The 21,977-nt window shown below is 41.6% G+C and overlaps 1 protein-coding gene across 1 annotated transcript in view; it reads left to right on the top strand.

Annotated features, from left to right (window-relative positions):
- The window catches only part of LOC116946089 (cytoplasmic phosphatidylinositol transfer protein 1-like), a 120,456-nt gene extending 100,409 nt beyond the window's left edge, over positions 1–20,047 (top strand). Inside the window, exons 4-10 of the mRNA XM_032960934.2 lie at positions 571–659; positions 10,254–10,261; positions 10,385–10,456; positions 12,165–12,260; positions 13,361–13,516; positions 14,248–14,311; positions 14,888–20,047. Of these exons, the coding sequence (XP_032816825.1) occupies positions 571–659; positions 10,254–10,261; positions 10,385–10,456; positions 12,165–12,260; positions 13,361–13,516; positions 14,248–14,311; positions 14,888–15,156 (754 nt within the window). The 3' untranslated portion in view covers positions 15,157–20,047. The remainder of the gene's footprint in view (positions 1–570; positions 660–10,253; positions 10,262–10,384; positions 10,457–12,164; positions 12,261–13,360; positions 13,517–14,247; positions 14,312–14,887) is intronic.
- The last annotated feature ends 1,930 nt before the right edge of the window (positions 20,048–21,977 follow it).

The raw sequence follows: 21,977 nt of genomic DNA, 5'->3' as shown, positions 1-21,977 counted from the left end.
TATTTGACAATAATAACAAATTATCTGCGCACCATTAGCAATGCCACGTCAAATATTGATTTGTGTGATGCTGTTAATTCTGTTTCAGGTAATTTCAAATTAAATTAGCAGTGTTTACATTACACAGTCACATTTAAATGCAGCACAGTGTGTTCTGCTCTAGAACATAAAATTAACCCCAATAAAAAAAATCTAAATCACACCCCCTTCTCTTTCTCCCCCTACCTCCCCCCCACACACAAAGACAAAGAGCAAATTTCCCCTGTAGCCATACAGTACCTGTTAAGCCCGGAACAGGGCACCAGGGGGTGGTGAGGCAGCACCATGTCTGGCCAACTTTGTTTCTCCAGTGGTGATGTTTGTGCAGCTCCTAATTTAAGACAGATTCGACCTTGGGGAGAACCAAGATCGCTTCATATATTTATTAATTTAGTTTTCTATGAGTGAGAATTTAACTTGGGTTGTCGTGTTTGTAGCATTGTAGGCTAACCACTACACTCTCGCTTCTCTCTTTCTCCCATCACACAAACACACCAACACACAATCACGCCCAATGTTCTCCCTTCACAGTAAGTTGCCGAGCTGGGCTAAGGTGGTCGTTCCTCGGATTTTTTATATCACGGAGAAGGCATGGAACTACTACCCATACACGATCACAGGTGCGTGTCCCTGAGAGCCTACCCGTCGTGCCCAGAAAGCTTTTGCCACGAGTGCTGCAAGGATTCAGCGTTGCAGTGGAAGCCACCATATCAGTACAAGTGTCACCCGATATCTGTTTAATGTTTATCTTACTTAATTGTAATTGTACCATGATCAGTCAAAATAATCTGCCGTGCCGTATTATGCTACAGGGAATGTATTATTTAACATTCATTAGGTTTTTGCAATAAATGAAATTTTTCATGTGATAGTTGTTTTTGCCCTGATATATATTTTCTCAATTGCTGTACTTTACTTCTTTTGTTTTGCTTTTATGACTTTGGTGACCCTGGACGCTCTTGTAAATGAGATAATTCTGATCTCTTGAGTTCTCACCTGGTTAAACAAAATATACAGCAAGGACTGTGCATTAACAATATCAGCTTTTAATTCTTAGAGAAAGCGCATGGGTTAATGAGATCATTCAAACTGTTAAGAAAAGCAATTGGCCTTTTGGGCAGGATGTGTCGCTCAAAGATGATGGCCAATGGCCAAGAATAATAATGGAGTGGCAGCCAAGGAATTTAACACATCCGAGAGGGCGTCCACTGGGGAGATGGAGCTGTGAAATCCGTTTGCGTGCAGGTGCGCGAGGTCAATTTTTGCATCGCAGGACAATGGGAGGTGGTGGCCTTTTGGGGAGGTTTTCATTCAGCAGTGGATAGATCATGGCTCATAATGGTGACTTCCAAGGCAGTCACTGACAAAAAGTCATGAAGCTGTAGCAGACCTGTCAACTGATGTCAGTTGTATTCGGGTTGAGGAAAGGTGTAGCGGCATGGGGCTTTTTAGACTCTGCAGCAGGATCAATGCGTTGGTGTTTTTGTTATTTTAACGCCATGTGGGGTGGAGGGGAAACATGCGTGTGCGTGCGCAAGGAAATGGAATTTGTGATTTTACTCCACGGTGCCACTAGGGTGCGTAGGTTTCACGCAATTCTATTGTTGGCACCAATCGCTCTAATGTGGGCTCAGCCGTTAGGAAGGTGGGCCTTGAGTGAGATGCTGCCTGGCTTCAAGGCGCCATTCTTGAAGCATGGCCAGGCTTTGATGGAATGCTCATGGCGCTTGTTCTGAGCAGCTGGGAGTTCAAGCGTGTTACAATGCTGAAATTAGCATCATGTCACGAGACTAAGAATCCATGTGGAAATCTCACATAGCAGTGAAATGTGGAAGGGAATGGCATGTGGCAGAGAATTTTCACAAGATTCCTACAAAAATTCCTGAAGTGACATTTTTAGCCTTCTATAGGGGGCGCACTTTTCCACAATCTATGAGATTGTCCCGTGATGGTCAGAGCGTAAAAACTTAGCCAAATAAAGTGCAATTTAAAACTTTACATGATGGGTGGACGTACCTAGAATATATTAGGAAGCCACTGGATCTATGTGCATTTAAATCTAAATTGAAAGCTAATTTCTTTACCACTGATTTTTGTATTTAGTTTATTGTTCTTCCCCCGCACATCCAATTAGCACAGTTGGCTATGTACAGAGCAAATTAAGTTCAACATACGTACATAAACTCAATACACTTGAGAACCTAATTTTTATCATGGGTAGTTAGCCAAATTCTGATCCAGAATCTCAGCCGTTCAGCTTCGTGCTTCGAGTATTGAGCCACCTGGGCTTCTCCAAGGCGAAGGTTTACACCGAGGCAAATTATTGAAGCAGTTCTGGATCAAAATGATGAAATAGAGGCAAGCAAGAGCAAATGCAGTGCTTACAGAAACACGTATTTGACTTAAATTTTGATTTAAAGCTTTCGTGACTGCAGTAATTCATATTCTTAGCTCGTTCGGTAAAGTCACGTTGAAGGGAAACAATAAAATAATAAAATATATATAAAACAATACAAATTCTCACGACGTTTCGACCATAACACAAACGGTCGTCATCAGGTGTGAAAAGCAACGGCAAGAAACATTTGAAAGAAGTGTCGGTCTGCATTAATTTATTTATTTTTAAACGGTGTATTTATTTATAAAAAAAACGTCAGCGCCACGCGCAGCGATTTGGCAGTTTATTTAGAAGGACGAGTCCATCTATGTTCTGAAAAGAGGAGGGGGGAGACGAAAAATTAATGTATGCTGTCTGAAAGCCACCGTAAGCGTGAACAATCAATTAAGACCTGAAATGGTTTATCAAATCCTTCCAATGATTGCTAAGCCAGAATCCATCTTCTCGGTTTAAATTGTCTCTGTGCTTGTATATGTGGATAGCCTCATGAACGAGTCTCTCATGGTAGCCAGATGGCTTACAAAGAACCTCTGTCTTGGAAAAGTCAATGTCATGTGAGCCTACTGAATTATAACAATGATCTGCCACGGCCGAGGTGTTGGTCCTACCGTGTTTAAGGTCTGCTTTGTGTTCACGAATGTGGTCTGAGACATGGCGTTTGGTTTCTCCAATGTAACTACTACCACAGAGGCAACTTAGTTTGTAGACACCAGGGTACTGTATGGATCTTGTGTTTATTCAAGATTTTGGAGATCTTTTTTGTGATCCCCGCAATGTAGGGTAAAGTGATGGTTTTGAAAGGCTCCTCAAAAGGGTCCTTCATGGTTTGAGTGATAGCTTTGCGGATTGTATAGTCGGAGTAACCATTAGCCTTAAGAGCTTGGTGGACGTGCTTGAGTTCACTGCTTATGTGTTCCTGGTCGGATATGCATTGGGCTCTATGGTACAGAGTCTTGATGAGAGAATTCTTCTGTGATGGATGGTGGTGGGAATCCGGTTTCAGATAAGCATCCGTATGGGTAGCTTTCCTGTAGACAGAGTGGCTCATTGAATCATCAGGTCTCTTTTTTATTAGGACATCCAAAAAAAGGTAGCTTGCCATCATTTTCGACTTCCATGGTAAATCTGATGGCTGGGTGTATGGAATTGATGTGGTCGAAGAATTGGTCTAGAGTAGGCCGGCCATGTGGCCAGATGACAAAAGTGTCATCCACGTACCTCTTCCATAAGGTTGGGCGCAGAGTGGCAGTCTGGATGGCATCAGTCTCAAATTTATCCAGGAAAATGTTAGCTATATCCGGAGATAGGGGGGTGCCTATTGGGGTGCCCTCAGTTTGTTTGTAGAAAGTTCAATTCCAAGTGAAGTATGTATTGGTTAAACAGTGTCTCACCAGGGGGGGTACCTCAGTGTTTAGTCCTTGATGAACCAAGTCTTCAATGATTGCGATGGTGTCAGGTACAGGAACCTTGGTGAATAAGGACACTACATCAAAACTGACAAGCAGGTCGTCTGGGGACAGGGAAATACCCTTGATTGTCGATACCAGGTGAGTAGAATTTTGTACCGCAGAGGTGGTGTTTCCAGTGAAAAGACGCAGGATTTCAGACAATATGACTGCCTCTTCAGCTGCTACTATGTCGACCAAATGTAAGGACAACCTGATTTCCAAATTTAACCTCCTCTTCAAAAAAAGACCGGACCCACACACCAAAAAGTTAGACGTTAACAAAGCCGTAATTAATCGCAGTAACAGTTCTGTTTCCGATGGTCTGAAATCCGTTTTAGCTAAAGGTCTAAACTTTGCAGTCATACCTAAACACATACCAGTTAATGATATAATTGCCCAAGTTGACGTTGCTCTTAGGGGCCTGGGTCACATCGCTGCAGACGTACCAAGATCTGAAATCGCTGCAACCCTCAAAAACGCTAAGATGCCAGCTAGCAACCTCAGCAAAGATGAGCGTTTTGAATTATATAAATTAAAAAAGAGGGATGACATTGTAGTCCTCTCAGCGGACAAGGGCAATGCTACTGTCATCATGGGTAAAATAGAATATAACAACAAAATTAAAGAATTACTCTACGATGGTAGTTATACAAAAATAAAAAGAGATCCCACCAACAGCCTCGTCACACAAACCAACAAAATAATTTCTGATTCAACCGCATTAATTGATCAATCTAAACAGTTTTCGTTGAAACCTTCTGCTGCCAGGCCACCAAGATTATACGGCTTACCAAAAATACCTAAAGTAGATACACCCCTTCGTCCCATCGTCTCTACTATCAACTCCCCCACCTACAAACTGGCTCGTTTTTTGTCTGAAATCCTGCGTCCTTTCACTGGAAAAACCACCTCTGCGGTACAAAATTCTACTCACCTGGTATCGATAATCAAGGGTATTTCCCTGTCCCCAGACGACCTGCTTGTCAGTTTTGATGTAGTTTCCTTATTCACCAAGGTTCCTGTACCTGACACCATCGCAATCATTGAAGACTTGGTTCATCAAGGACTAAACACTGAGGTACCCCCCCTGGTGAGACACTGTTTAACCAATACATACTTCACTTGGAATGGAACTTTCTACAAACAAACTGAGGGCACCCCAATGGGCTCCCCCCTATCTCCGGTTATAGCTAACATTTTCATGGAGAAATTTGAGACTGACGCCATCCAGACTGCCACTCTGCGCCCAACCTTATGGAAGAGGTACGTGGATGACACTTTTGTCATCTGGCCACATGGCCGGCCTGCTCTAGACCAATTATTCGACCACATCAATTCCATACACCCAGACATCAGATTTACCATGGAAGTTGAAAAAGATGGCAAGCTACCTTTTTTTGGATGTCCTTATAAAAAAGAGACCTGATGGTTCAATGAGCCACTCTGTTTATAGGAAAGCTACCCATACGGATGCTTATCTGAAACCGGATTCCCACCACCATCCATCACAGAAGAATTCTCTCATCAAGACTCTGTACCATAGAGCCCAATGCATATCTGACCAGGAACACATAGGCAGTGAACTCAAGCACGTCCACCAAGCTCTTAAGGCTAATGGTTACTCCGACTATACAATCCGCAAAGCTATCACTCAAACCATGAAGAAAGACCCTCTTGAGGAGCCTTTCAAAACCATCACTTTACCCTACATTGCGGGGATCACAAAAAAAGATCTCCAAAATCTTGAATAGACACAAGATCCAGGTCCGTTTCAACACATTACATAAAATCCGTGATCTGGTTCCATCTGTAAAAGGTGTGATTCCGGACATACAATACCCTGGTGTCTACAAACTAAGTTGCCTCTGTGGTAGTAGTTACATTGGAGAAACCAAACGCCATGTCTCGGACCGCATTCGTGAACACAAAGCAGACCTTAAACACGGTAGGACCAACACCTCGGCCGTGGCAGATCATTGTTATAATTCAGTAGGCTCACATGACATTGACTTTTCCAAGACAGAGGTTATTTGTAAGCCATCTGGCTACCATGACAGATTCGTTCCTGAGGCTATCCACATATACAAGCACAGAGACAATTTCAACCGAGAAGATGGATTCTGGCTTAGCAATCATTGGAAGGATTTGATAAACCATTTCAGGTCTTAATTGATTGTTAACACTTACGGTGGCTTTCAGACAGCATACATTAATTTTTCGTCTCCCCCCTCCTCTTTTCAGAACATAGATGGACTCATCCTTCTAAATAAACTGCTAAATCGCTGCGCGTGGCGCTGACGTTTTTTTAAAATAAATGAATACACCATATTCTTAGCGCTTTCGGTAAAGTCACGTTGAAGGGAAACAATACAATAATAAAAAATATATAAAACAATAAAAATTCTCACGACGTTTCGACCATAACACAAACGGTCGTCATCAGGTGTGTCGGTTTGCATTAATTTATTTATTTTTCAACGGTTTATTTAAAAAAAAACGTCAGCGCCACGCGCAGCGATTTGGCAGTTTATTTACAAATAAATACACCGTTTTAAAATAAATTTATTAATGCAAACCGACACTTCTTTCAAATGTTTCTTGACGTTGCTTTTCACACCTGATGACGACCGTTTGTGTTATGGTCGAAACGTCGTGAGAATTTGTATTGTTTATATATATTATTATTTTATTGTTTCCCTTCAATGTGACTTTACCGAAAGACCTAAGAATACGTATTTGACTGTTTAACACGTAGTCTTTCATGACCAATATAATCCATAATAGAGGTTTCTTGGGTTAGATCGCGTAAATATATAAATGTGTCATTAAAACACGCCACCACCTGACATAGCTAACTCGTAAGGGTTGTAACATAAACATAACATGCCAATTCGTCACTAGTACAGCACACCGGTGTGTTGGAGAGCCAAGCCACAACATTTACAAACTGAGTACAATGTTTTGCCAGTAATTACAACTAGCTTCATCAGGCGACAGCAAGATTTGTGGAGAAGTCTTACTGTTTCGTTTCTTATATAGAGGCGTAGATGTGTTGACCACGCTTCTGTGCTCTTGCACAATGTGGGGGGGGGGGGGGTGTTTACTGAGGCAACGTACATTATGTATGTGCATTATGCAAGCCCTTTAAACTTATCCTTCCTGTCTATTGTGTTTATTAAAATAGCCCTACCAACCGTAATCCCTATTGAAGTACGCTGCCCTTTGTAGGCATGCATTTAAATAATGTATTATTTGATGATTCGCTTCCACGCACCACTAAGACGGTAGCTATCCCAACGGTTAAAGTTATTTTTTATTTCTTTCAATTTCGATAGATTCTCTTATTAGTCTTGGCCAGTAGTAGCTAGTATTGCACAAAACTTCAACATTATCAAAATCAATTGAGTGTCCTTGTTGGCATGCGTGTTCTGCTACTGCCGACAGTTGCATTTGGGAAAATGTAATATTTATCTGATGTTCTTTTATTCTCGTGCTGATGATTTGTCCTGTTTGCCCAACATAACATTTACCACACGTGCAGTTAATCCTGTACACACCTTCTGTTGATAGCTTCGGTAATACACCTTTTGTACCAGGTCTTAAATTCTGTATTTTATGTACCATGCCAAATCTGACTCGGATGTTTTGTTCTTCCAAACATCTGGTTAGTTTATCAGTTACTCCCGCAATGTACGGCATTTTAATAACTTGGGCAGTTTCAATGCTCTTGTTATTTGATTTGGTTTTGGTATTCAATGCCCTGTTGATTTGTGTATCATTGTAAGCATTAATTTGCAGCGCTTCTTTAACATGTTGAATTTCACTTCTCAGACTGTCACCATCTGACACTTTCTTAGCTCGATGAATGAGCGTCTTGATAAGAGCAGATTTCTGTGTGGGGTGATGGTGTGACTCTGCATTCAGATAGGCGTCAGTCTGCGTTTTCTTTCAGTAAACACTGTTATTTTACCATTTCTACCCCGTCCGAGCAGAATATCCAGAAATGGTAGAGTTCTGTCAGCTTCCACTTCCATGGTGAAATGGATGGATGGGCTTTGCGAGTTGAGATTATTTAGAAATGAGTTCAGTGTATCTTTGCCGTGTGGCCAGACCACCAATGTGTCATCCACATATCTAAACCAAGCAAATGGTTTTAGTGTGCTTGAAGCTATTGCTTTTATTTCAGAATCTTCCATGTACAAATTCGCTATCACAGGAGACAAAGGAGAGCCCATTGCTGCTCCTTCCTTTTGTTTATAGAAGTCACCTTGCCACAAGAAGTAAGTGTTCTTTAGACAGTGTTCAGCTAGCCTTGAGATATATTTGGCTAAACCTTCGTTACCAGAGTGTCGAGTAATTTAATTGACTCATTGACCAGAACCCACGTGAACAGAGAGGTCACATCGAAACTTACGAGAATATCATTAGGATTAAGCTTAATATCTTTAATTATATTTACGAGATGTTCAGAGTTTTTGATGTGCGAAGAGGTCCTACCGATGTAGGGCTGTATTTGTCAGGTTACGTATTGTGCTAATTTGTACGTGGCAAAGCCTATTGTACGAACTATGGGTCTTAATGGGACATCAGGTTTGTGAATTTTTGGTCGGCCATAAAGTCTTGGTGGTTTTGATGCCCCGTGAGGACTATGATAATAAAATACAAGATTTACTCGATGAAGGTACCTACGTTAACATTAAACGAGACCCAACCAGCACCTTGGAACGTAAAACAACGGCAATCATTGCCAAGTCATCAATTCCCAAGGAAGAGCAATACCTGATCAAACCAAGGGCATCAAAACCACAGGATTAACTGCACGTGTGGTTCATGTTATGTTGGGCAAACAGGACGAATGATCAGCACGAGACTAAAAGAACATCAGAGAAATATTAAATTCTCCCAAATGCAACTGTTAGCAGTAGCAGAACACGCGTGCCAACAAGGACACTCAATCGATTTTGATAATGTTGAAGTTTTGTGCAAAACAAGCTACTACTGGCCAACTAATTAGAGAATCTATGGAAATTGAAAGAAATCAAAATAACTGGAACCGTTGGGATAGCTACTGCCTTAGTGCTGCGTGGAAGCGAATCCTCCAATAATACATTATTTAAATGCATGCCTACAAAGGGCAGCATACTTCAATAGGGATTAACGTTTGTTGCGGTTGCACCCGATTCAAGAGCCGAATGGCTCACAGGGCTATACCAAATAAATGCACTGAAATTAACTGAACGTTAGTAAGGCTATTTGAATAAACACAATAGACAGGAAGGACAAGTTGTGCAAGAGCGTAGAAGGGTGGTCAACACATCTACGCCTCTATATAAGGAACGAAACATAAGACTTCTCCACAAATCTGGCTGTTGCCTGATGAAGCTAGTTGTAGTTACTGGCGAAACGTCATACTCAGTTTGTAAATGTTGTGGCTTGGCTCTCCAACACACCGGTGTGCTGTACTAGTGACGAATTGGCATGTTCTGTTTACGTGACAACCCTTACGAGTTGGCTGTGTCGGGTGGTGGTGGGTTTTAACGAAATATTTATATATTTACGCGATCTAACCCGAAACAACTCTATTATGGACGTATTTTACTATGAAAGGAACCACATTGCTTGATGTGGCTGGAGAATAACGTTTTACATTTTGCAACTGTGACATGAATCAGAATCTTAGACGATGGCAAACAAAATGTAAAAAAGACATACTGAAAGACAGAAAGAGGAGCTCTTGGATCAGGGAACAGACAATTTAAACATTTTGAATAATTGTCAACAATCGTAGGACTGGGCAGGACACATCATGGCTAGAAAGGTTGGTTGTCATGGACAGAATGGAAGCCAAAGAAGAGAAAGTGGGCAAGCTTTTATCCAGCAGTGGATTGACCATGGCTGATGATGATATTGATAATACACCAAGGCCACAAGGTCTATGTATATCGGAACAAACACAAGCCCCTATAGTTGTGAACACTTCAACATTACTCGGACAAGCAGATTATCACAAGGCAACATACATCATCAGTCCAACCCCAGTGCTGCAGTAATGTGTTTTTCATTTGTAATTTGGATGTCAGATGCATGAGGTGTTGGTGTACAGTGAGCTTAACTGAATTGCCATCAATTTACAGACTTTGTTTTCAGACATGCCTGGTAGTTGTGCTATAATAAGTTCTAGGAAATTTGGAAGAAATTGTATTAAATATAAATTAGTTCAATTCGATTCTGTTTTGTGTTTTGATCATTACATCACTGTTGACGCCTGCATTTTACTGCCTTTGTGATAAATCGGCATGGTTAATAATATTGTTTTCTCATTTTGTTTTTTCTCTCCGAACTCCACTAAATATCATCACTCTCGCCAGAATATACGGTAAGATTAATTCGTAACGTTTTTAACACAACTGCCCACTGAAAGCTCATAAATGTGTTAAAAAAAATATTGCACCTCTACGTTCTTATGGTGCCAATGCAGTGTGTGTTTGTGGTGTCTCAGTGCTCTTTCCTTCCCAAGTTCTCCATTTACATTAAAACAAAGTACGAAGACAATAATGGATCGAACGATCACGTGAGTCTCACGGGACCTTCCCAGTGAACACAGCATTTCATTTCACTTTAGATCATTGCGGACAATAAAACAACATCGACTGTTTAAATAGACATTCTATTTTTATTAGAAAAGTAATTCGGTTAATTTTTTTCACCGGAATAAGATTCAAATAATTCCTCTCGCTTTCACTTTGTTGTTGAACTCATTAATGATCATTGTCACCTCAATAATGAAGCTGCTACATTATCTGAAATTTTTACATGTGCTGTAAAGTTGGTCGGATACTTATTCTATGATTCTTTCGGTAAAGTCATGTAGATAGAAAAAAATAATAACAATACAATAATAAAAATTAAAATAAAGTGAATACAAAATAATACAAATATCACGACGCGATTAAAACATCATGATATTTTTAATTATTTTTATTCACTTTATTTTCATTTTTATTTGTTTTGTTATTATTTTTTCTATCTACGTGACTTTACCGAAAGAACCATAGAATATGAATTCCTGCAGTCACGAAAGTTTTAAGTCAAAATTTGGTCGGATACTGCTTGGTGCAATGATGAGCACAGTGGAGGACTTGTCATGCAGAGGTCTCCGGTTCGATTTGATCTCCTGGCACGGCAGTTGAAACAATGGGCAAGTTTCTTGACTCCCACCGCCTCTTTCTACCCAGCAGTCTAAATGGTACACCACGGTTATTTGATTGACAGGTCTTATGTGGGTACTCTCACCTCTTCAAGACCGCTGTTTCTGGAGTATCCAAAACTGACTCAGGACTAACTCAGGACTGCCAACAGAAGTTATTATAGCACAAAGGCAAAGATAGCCGTAAATCCTTAACAAACTGTTGGGGCAGGTGCTGTTAGCGAGCACCTCTGAAGGCCAGCATAGCACATGAGGGGGTGGGTGGCCAGCACCACCCCCGGCCGCCTTTGTCTCCCCAGTGGCGATATTTAAACACCGCACCAGGTGCCTATTTGAGGCTGAATCGACCTAGGGGAGGCCCAGCACTGGTTTTGGACCAGTGGAGACTAGGCTCGAAGAAAAGCCGTCTCAGGTGTGGACCAATCAAATTCAAGGACAGTGCATATTATTATCAGAGTTGTCTCTTTTGTTTGCATTTTGACTGCTTGTGTTGTGGTTATTGCAAACATGATGCCTTGAATAAAGGTGTCAGTTTTTGTGCCAGTTAAAAGGGTAAAACCTATTACTATATCTTGTTACTGGCAAAGGAGGTCTCATAATGTAAATGCTCACCCCGAGCCCTCAATACTCTGATAGTGCGCTGTTTTTGAGTTGTACGCCTTTTGGCGTCTTCTGGTCCAACACCAGTGGAGACTAGGCTCTAAGAAAAGCCGTCTCGGGTGTGGACCAATCAAATTCAAGGACAGTGCATATTATTATCAGAGTTGTCTCTTTTGTTTGCATTTTGACTGCTTGTGTTGTGGTTATTGCAAACATGATGCCTTGAATAAAGGTGTCAGTTTTTGTGCCAGGTAAAAGGGTAAAACCTATTACTATTGCTTGGCATTGTTCAGTTCCCGATGGTGCGGCGAGTGAGTCCCCACTGCACTGCAAATTATTTGCAAAGGCTCAAGCGGATGCTCATTTTTTCTTTAAACCTTACGCCTGCCGAATGGTGCGAGCACAATGTTTTCTTTTTGGTCGCTTTGCTTGTCTTACTGCAATTGTCGTGAGATTTGCCGTTTGGTTACAGATATTCTCTGATGAACAAAACAATGCCGACAAGGAAGTTTGCTCGTTGGATATTGCCTATGATGAAATCCCGGAGAGATATTTCAAAGAGTCGGAGGTGAGATATTAATCAATTAAGCTAGTGTTGCGTGACCATTAAGTTAGGATCTCATTTTCGATGCCCACGTAGAAATTTGATAGCAGGGTTATTTTTATGCTGGCTGCATTTAAAACTGGCAGGAGGTCAATATGATAAGTAACACTTTGTCGAAGTCTATAGTGGTGATTCACTTAATGCAATTGTCCCTCTTATAGGAATGCGAAGTTTCCATAACTGACGCAGGAATGCCAACAAAAATGAGCACTTGAGCGTGGGTTACCTTTGTTAAAAGTATTTAAAACACATAGGTTAACCCCCCCCCACCCCCAGCCGACTAGAGGTGTATAGATTAATATTGATTCTTAGTTGATTGATATTTATTACTACTCTTATAATGCATGAATATACTACATTATTTACATTCACATTAACATACAAAATATAAGAACAAAAAGGCGGTGGCTTATTCAAGTGGTGAGCGGGTACCACTGAGTACCTGGGTTCAAATCCAGGCAGCTTCCCCTGATTAAACTGGGTTTTCAAGTGTAGTGTGGTCTGAGCCCTTGTCACCAACGAATGCACTGCAATAACACCACTCTGAATTTGGTTCTGAACTGAAATTAGCTGAAATCCAAATTTGAGTATAAAAATACGATTTACCGTCATGTGACAAATGTTACTTTCTCTACCAGGGCAGTTGGAAAAGTGCTGCCCAATAATGTGCAGATGTGAGGTTACTTAAAGTGTTTTCAGAAGTAGTTCTGTGATTGCCGCTTCCATGGGCTGGCCTCTAACACAAACGGTTGCACTGCTGTACCAGTGATTTGAATGAATTCTTCTTCTCAATGCATAATGCTTACAGCACAATCGGGATACATTTGTGGAGTTCCAGTGTCCAGCCCATCTATTCACCCACCCACGTGGTGTTCTCCCCATATACATGTAAATCAGTGCCGTTACTGTCCAGGGTTAGTTGCTGCCAGCCGGTTCTGCAGTCTGCTCATGTCGGAAAAGATCGGTACATCTTATGAATCATAAATAAAGGACCTTTTTTGTAGTCCAATTGTACTTCATATTGTTTTTATGGGGCCCCTCTGTCTGTGCATAACACGAGCCAGGACCTACGGGGGTTCATGTCGACGCGCACGGCCCGCGGGCCGCTGCTGGAGGGCTGGCGGGATGACACGACGCCCGTCATGTGCTCCTACAAGCTGGTCACCGTCAAGTTCGAAGTGTGGGGGCTCCAGACTCGAGTCGAGCAGTTTGTTCACAAGGTGAGCCACAGGGTCACCAACTTCCTGATTTTATCGACACATTACACAGGCGATACGAATAGATTTTTTATTTTTTTACCAACAGAACATATTTGTTACACGTCAGATATCACCGTGATGATGATGTTACTTCCTCATATACATGAGTTTTGCCTGGGTACTTCAGTTTTCTCCCACATTTAAAACAGCAATGGCCAAATATCCCAATGCAAGGCCTACCTGAAAAAAGTGTCTTAGGACTCATTTAGGCATTCCTGGATAAATAATTATTATTACAACTCATCTTATTTTATAAAGCAGAAGGGATATTGGACAACTGTATACCGGGTTCAACCTTGTTAGGAATCATAAGCACAGTATCACCATCGTTGACCAGAAGTTTGACTAATTGGAGTTGGGGGTCAAGTGACAAGCAGTGTACGTGATGGTAGGACCGATCTCTTGGTCACCATCGTGGCTTTTGTTGTCTGGAAATCACCTCGTGTGTGGCATTGTTACTCTGCCAGCCTGCACGCATGCTCTTGTCCAATAGGTTTATTGTAATTTGCAGAGTGTGATTGTTGGCTTCTTGAGGCAGAGTGCTGTTTTGTGATGAGTAAGAGCATATCACCCTCTGCTGATACTGTCTGGCAGTGTCATTGCACAAAGCACCGCATGACACTGCATGGACAAGCTGACCTTGTATCATTTGTCTTCTCTTGCCTGACCTTTCTGGGGTTTTTCTCTGGCAGGCCATCAGGGATGTGCTCCTGACCGGACACAGGCAGGCCTTCGCATGGGTGGACGAGTGGTATGGTAAGGACGCTATCACAATTCCCCATTGTTTATAAGCAGGCGAGAGGCGATTGAGACTGAAAGTCTGTTTGTCAAGGGAGACCTGTGGTAAAAAAAAAAGTGTAAGGGATACCGAGAGGTATCCTTTACATACACTTTCAGTAAATAAATAAATAAATAAATATTCACTCGCCAGGTCTAATGGCTCTGGCGTATAGGATGACGCTGAATCATCATAATCATTATTAGCATCACATGTGTGTTAGATAGCACATAATTTACCATGTTTGAGATTCTTAAATTACTCGGCACGTGTATAGCGGTCTAAGAAGTAGGTTGCTGACTATATTAACTGAATATTTTCCCCCCTAAACTGATATATAAATGAGTTGTCTCTAGGCAATCCAGCTTCCTCAAAAGCTATGCCCAGAGCTTAAGATCTCACTGAATATTTTACATGTCGCTGGAGGACTGGAAGGTAGCACGTGATTCGTATCCACTGCCATAGCAAGAGGTGTACTTGATTGTATGCCAGGAGCTCAGTCCTGGACAGCTCTGGCTGAAATTACACCCTGGCTATGCCGCCATTTTGTGCAGGAATGACGATGGAGGAGGTGCGGGAGTATGAGCGCAACACGCAGGAGGCGACCAACAAGAAGCTGGGCATCCTGCCACCTGTCATTCTCATCTGCGAGCCGGCCGTGCAGCCCGTCACACGCAGCGCGCCACCCAGCGCCCCCTCTACGCCCATCACCTCCGAGCCGCCCGACTTCCTGGGGCCGCCCAAGGAGCGCCAGCGCAAGACGTCGGCGCCTGAGACGCTCACACTGCCGCAAAGTCACTGCCGTCCGAGCAGCCTACCCTGACCGAGCCTCGACAACTGACTCGGCAAACTGAGGACCACCGCCCACCACCCTCTTGCGGTGCGGCAGTATTTCTCATCCGAAGAAACTCTCGCTTTGTAAATGGGGCCCAGCAGAAAAGAACACAATGCCAAAAACACAACCTTCCTGCCCACCATGACTCTGCTGCTTCTTGTATCTGAGGCAGATTGGCGCCAGGAGAGGATGTTTTTTCTGCGGTTCACACCCAGCAGCATCACCACCTTCGCTGTAACACTCAAATGAGCATCACCACTGACTGAATGTGGACTGCCTCCACTTCCTGGGGATATTCACAGATAATACACACACACGTACACTGGTGCCAATGGCCCGTGGCCTCATAACTCAATATAGCCACGCACACGTAGTTGCACAAGTTAGATGTTTTAGATTAAGTTTGGTGGGATGTCTGAGGTATTTTTATGGTCAAATGTAGAAGTTGCAATGTGCTTTTGTTGCCATAATTTATCCTGGAGTATGCCAAAAGTGGCCAAAAAAGAGGTACTTGCACTTTTGCTTCAACAGAAAGGATTTGTAAATTCATATTTTTTTACATTGGAAAGTTATATTCATAAATCTGAGTTTCCATTGCACTGTTTGGCTCAAACAACTGATGTTTATTCGATGCAAATTTGGAAAATGAACAAGAATAAAATGTAAAATGGGAGTAGGATATAAAATGTACACATTTATTAATTATTTTGTCAAATAATGCACAATAATAAACTCGGCTTTATAAAGCGCCAGCCATTCAAATTAAGAATCTCAAATATAAATATTTAAATAAAATAATGTCATGGCAGAAACTCTAATCAGAATGCCACTGGAAAATCAATGTGTAAATCACAGTACACATCACGCAGTAGCAGCTCTGTAGGTTGCCATGATTGTGCTGAATAGTTCTCCGATATGTTTTCGGGTCGTACTGTGCATTGTTTGGTACAATGTCTAACGTTTTGCTCCCAGCACGTGGAGTCAAACTTTGGACATGTATGTTTAACTTCTTTCGCGCACCATACATCCATTCGTGTTGATCGTACATCATATTGTACAATGCAAAGAATAACCCGAAGACACATCCAAGAGGCAAGTTATTCAACTCAAGCAAATACTTTCTGATGAAAATAAGTCACGTTATTTACCCTCCTTATTCATAACAATCCAGAATGAGGGGCAGTCAAAAACATTTGAGAGCGATTTGATATAAAACAAAAGTTACACCATCCCAGTGTTGAGCTTCTAGTCATATCATCGAATAAATAAATGTTAGAAGTGATTGTTTTAAACATTACAGCAAAGTGTTCATTGTCGGTTTGTGACTGCCTTTAGAATATTTTTCTTAATCCTGTATATATTTATACTGTAATATGTATCATTACAGTATAATTTTCACTTTCGTTTGGTCTTCTGTATTGGCTGTTTAGGTGACATGAATTCCCCCCATGCGAGAGGAGGTATTAAATGTTTGTCAGCTTTCGGAAGGGACAGAGGAATCATTTTCGACAAATCACGGTATATTTTTTAGTTCGTATTTCTTTTCTTATTCATGTGTGATGCAAATGCGAATTGTGCTGATTATGGACTCTTGAAATACACACCACTCAAACAGTAAGCTCAATACTCAAGTCAGTGGCCAGGTATGTAGATGTAATATATAGTGCAGTAGAATTCCTATTTGTGAGAACGTGATGGGGGTAGGAAGGTGTACTTGCTAGATCCCATCTGTAATCTACCCGGCAAGAACAGGCAGCCATTCGCCGATTAGAACACCCCCAACTTCTATAGAGTGGCTGCGCCCTTGGTCGAGTGATACACGCTATTTTCACGGAATCAGTCAAGCTCTCGAGTCAGTCAGGATACAGTCTGCTGACAGAAACCCTAAAAGCTCAATGCTTTATTGTGTTGACTTTGCTGAGAGCGGAGGCTTGAGTTCAGCATTGCATATGCCCCCAGACTTTCTACCGACATGGCAGTCGCGTAGCGCAGTTGGCATGGTCCTTGGGAAAAGAATGAAATACATAAATAAAGCCCTTGCGTGTCTGCGCTCCCAACTGTGTGTAGCCTGGCGCCTGTGCCCCAACGGCCTGTGGGCCCCGCTGCAGTTGCATCGTCTGCACACTCGATAGCTATGCCACTGCCCCTCTGACGTTTACAACCATTTGCTGGTGCATGCTAAGCCAACTGTGTCTGCAAATATTAACCATTGAAACGCACATTCATTTGTTTACATTGTACGCATATAGCAGTACTAATTTACTCCACTTGCGTCGGAAGGTCTCCCTTGACCATGTCGGTCATTGGGGTTGTTAGACCTTACTTCACCATGCTGGTCAGTACGGAATGGTAAGGGAGTGGCCCAGCCACTTAAGTTAGCCGAAGGCAGGAATTGTACTGAGGTCGAGGGGCTCAGAGAGCAGTGCGTTAGCCGCTGCACCTCCACTCCACCCCATTGTATAGGAATATGAGGATTGGTAAAATGTATTGGGCAAGGACTGGAGGAGGGGAGGGTTTGTGCAAATTTGTGCAGGGTTATAAATATCCTCACTTCCAACAGACTCAAGCGTAATTTGATGTTCAAACTTAGAGTTCTGTGTTGTGGTACACTTTATATTTATTGAACATAATGCATGTTGCATAGTAAAATCTTTTTTTGAAATGTTAATACATAAAAGGTGAATTGCATTACGGTATAAGTCCTAAAACCATATTGTTCAGCTTTTATTTAATAAGGTACAATATTATTTTTAGCCTTTTATGAATAGCAAATTTCACATTACAAATTGGACGCTAAGCACTCGTGTATTTCTGTCATTTTATGGTTGCATACCATGGTCTTTATATGAAGTGGGTCATTATATTAAATAGAGATATGAATTGCGTTTATGGTTACACCCAAATGTGTTGACAGATTGTGACGCTGGCATGAATTGTAAAGTCTCGAATTTAGAGACGATTTGTCTCTTTACTGGCCACTTTGCCAGCTTCTCCACAATTTATCGCGCCAATAGGAATGCAATCTCTGACGTCAGTCTGACGACAGTCGCTCACAATTTGATTTGAATTGAAACAACCACTGCTGAAGCGCGTTGCTGTGTGAGCTTTTGTAGCATGATTCAACGTCTACTTCTGATTCCCAAGTAACACTTATGACACAAATTATTGTGCTGTCAGTGTCAAAACATGGATTAATGCAGTAGAGTATTCTGATCATGCATTCGCCTTGAGAGTCATAGTCGAATTTTTTTGGAAAACAGAATTTTGGTGAAAAAGGGTCACACTTTGGTTGGTTGACTGTCATCGTCACGCATTTAACTTACAATAACACATGTGGCGCTTTCGTGACTGCAGGAATTACTCTTTGTTTTTTTAGGTAAAGTCACGTAGAAATAGGAAATAATAATAATTACATAATAGCATACGACGTTTCGATTGCAACGCAAGCAATCATCATCAGGCATAGAAGAGCTAAATTTAAGAGAGGAAACACAGAACCGCAGATATATATACAGACACCTAAGTGGAGGGAGTTAACACAGAGACACAAAGAGACACAACGTATGGAGCAGAGAGAGGTAGGGTCTCTGTGCCGAGGCCTTAGCATGTAGGGGAGACAGAGAGATGGAGAAGCACATCAAATCGAACAAGATTTAGTAAAATTTGGAAATAATATAATGCAACACAGAGGGTCGTCAAAACACAATTAACGCATGGTATGGCTGATTACGTTATAATTTAGCAATCTTTGAAATAACGTAATCAGCCAGACCATGCGTTAATTGTGTTTTGACCGACCCTCTGTGTTGCATTATATTGTTTCCAAATTTTACTAAATCTTGTTCGATTTGATGTGCTTCTCCATCTCTCTTTGTCTCCCCTACATGCTAAGGCCTCGGCACAGAGACCCTATCTCTCTGTGCTCCATACGTTGTGTCTCTTTGTGTCTCTGTGTTAACTCCCTCCACTTAGGTGTCTGTATATATATCTGCGGTTCTGTGTTTCCTCTCTTAAATTTAGCTCTTCTATGCCTGATGATGATTGCTTGCGTTGCAATCGAAACGTCGTATGCTATTATGTAATTTTATTATTATTTCTTATTTTTACGTGACTTTACCGAAAAAAAACAAAGAATAATAACATGTTTTAAAACAAAAGGAATGTTTTACATCTAAAAAACATTAACAGTGAACAACACTTCAAAGGAACGGTGTTGTAGTAATTGCTGAAAGTGCTCCGGTAACCTTACATGGCTGCTAATTCTCATTTCAACTCAGAGCATTTGCTCGCTCTTGAAGACAGAGAAAGATTCGGAGGTACGAGGAACCACACAAGCGGGAAGGCAGCTACGCAGTGAGCCAGTGCCTAATTCCCTCCCAAGCTCTGCGGCCCTCTGCATATTAAGGCATTGTTGCCTAATTAATGAGTGTTTACATGTGGGAGGAAACCGGAGCACCCAGAGAAACCCCACATGTGAGGGGGCAACACTTTCCCATATTCACCAAACAGGTGAAGTCCACATGCTGTACTGCATTCTTCTGGCAAGCCAGGGATATGGCACCTCGACACTCACAGGAAAGGAGTTTAACAACACGTGTGTGATCCACCAACCCTCGCTGCCCCCACAGTGCTGAACAGAGGAATGCGTAGCCATCACTGCCTGGCTACCTTGTTGCTTATATAACTAATTTAATTTGTACATTTAACACTTTTTCAGTATTACAAACGACCACCTTTAAGTGATGCACTTCAGTTAGTATTGTAAATCTCACTGGCAATCTTCAATTCATATGTTTGTGTTATCGATACACGAATATGTGTACATACTGATGCAATGTTCTGTATATACAGGTATTCTAATAAAACCCTTTGTATAGCCTCTAATTGTATCATTTTAATGCTGTTAATGCTAAATTACCACTTTTTTAAACGCTGCATCTGTGATGTATTATACAGCCAAACCTCTGATATTGAGTCCACCTTGAATGGGGATCTAAACACCATGGAGGTATCGTTCCTGAAATGGAGGCTCAAGCTAAACCCCCACAAAACAACGGTCACTGCATTTAATTCCCATAACAGGAACACGAAGAACACCCTGAAAGTGTCCTTTCACTGCAACACTTTTCAACAAGACTGCACTACGACCGATCCAGGAGTGAAGCTGAACCGTACGCTAACCTTCCACGACCGCCTTAAGGAGGAAGTCGCTAAGATGAAGACAATGGTCAACCAGGTCCAGAAACTTCCAAGCACAAGCTGGAGAACTTCAGTATCAGTGCTACGGACATCAACGGTGGCCCTCCTTATGTACTGCATCGCTGAGTGCCATGCAACACCGGTATGGACCAGAAATAGCCACACTCGGCTGGTTGATGTCCAACTGAATGTTGTGATGTGGCGGTGCATCACTGGAATGCTCAAGTCCCTCCCAACAATGCTCCCCATCCATTTTCTGCGACGCCACAACCGTGTTCGAAGTCCAACGAATCGTGGAAAGCGAAAGTCTCCTTATCCACCAGGAGCTCAGTAATTCTCCTCACCACCACCTGAAGTCATGCAAGTCCTCTCTGGACTCATGCGCTTAACCTTCAACAATGCAACTGCAACCCTAATGATGCTTGGAAAGCCAAATGGAGTTCACAAGAAGTCACAACACCCCCTGAAAGATCTGACAGAAGATCCCTGGCTTCACTACACAAATTATAGTGGATACTCTTTGGTTCTTTCGGTAAAGTCACGTAGGTAGAAATTAAATAAAACAAATCACGACGTTTCGATCGCAACACGATATTTTTTTATTGCTGTGGTTGTTCCACCTGATGAGGATTGCTTGTGTTGTGGCCGAAACGTCGTGAGAATTTTATTGTGTTATTTTATTTTATTATTTTATTCTCATTCTACGTGACTTTACCGAAAGAACCAAAGAAGATTAATCCTTGCAGTCACGAAAGCTTTAAATCGAAATTTAGTATTAGGGTTTGAGAATTACCAGTATTAACTACAGTATGTTATCCTTTACAGTGTACAATGCTAAAACCCCTCCTACTTAATATATCACAAACTAGCAATTCAAAGCCAAGCTTAAAGACTAAAACAATTCCATAATTCTTCTTTGGTTCTTTCGGTAAAGTCACGTAGAATGAGAATAAAATAATAAATTGATAAAATAAAATAACACAATAATATTCTCACGACGTTTCGGCCACAACACAAGCGGCCTTCATCAGGTGAAGGGACGAGACTGTCTGGTAGGACAGCGCTGGAGTGAAAAAGCCACGTTCAGATCACGACCTTTAAGCTGTGTGAGAGGAAACAAAGTGCCTTGACAAAGGAATTAGCATATAGTTTAGCATTGAAATGGCTGAGTGATTAGCTTGTGACTGGTCACAGAAATGGCTATGTTAAAAGTTAAAGCATACACATCCGCAGAGGCACCCCTTGACAAAGGAATTAGCATAGAATTTAGCATTTAAATAGCTAAGTTAAAGCATACACATCCGCAGAGGCACCCCTTGACAAAGGAATTAGCATGGAATTTAGCATTGAAATAGCTGAGTGATTAGCTTGTAACTGGTCACAGAAATAGCTATGTTAAAGTCAGAGCATACACGTTCACCGAGGCACTTAGTACAAATCAAACAGGATAATTTAGCATTGAAATAACTAGGCGAATTTAGCATTGAAATAACTGAGTGATTAGCTAGTGACTGGTCACAGAAATGGCTATGTTGAAATCAAGCCCTACACATCTGAGCTGTTCACAGTACTATATAGTGAACCAATAAAAAAAACTAAAATATAAATTA

The sequence above is a fragment of the Petromyzon marinus genome, chromosome 26, assembly GCF_048934315.1.
Source record: "Petromyzon marinus isolate PM22_M1 ecotype Great Lakes invasive population chromosome 26, UKy_Petmar_22M1.pri1.0, whole genome shotgun sequence".
NCBI classification, from domain to species: Eukaryota; Metazoa; Chordata; class Hyperoartia; order Petromyzontiformes; family Petromyzontidae; genus Petromyzon; species Petromyzon marinus.
Note: the sequence above shows the minus strand (reverse complement) of the source record. Positions and strands in the feature narration are given on the sequence as shown.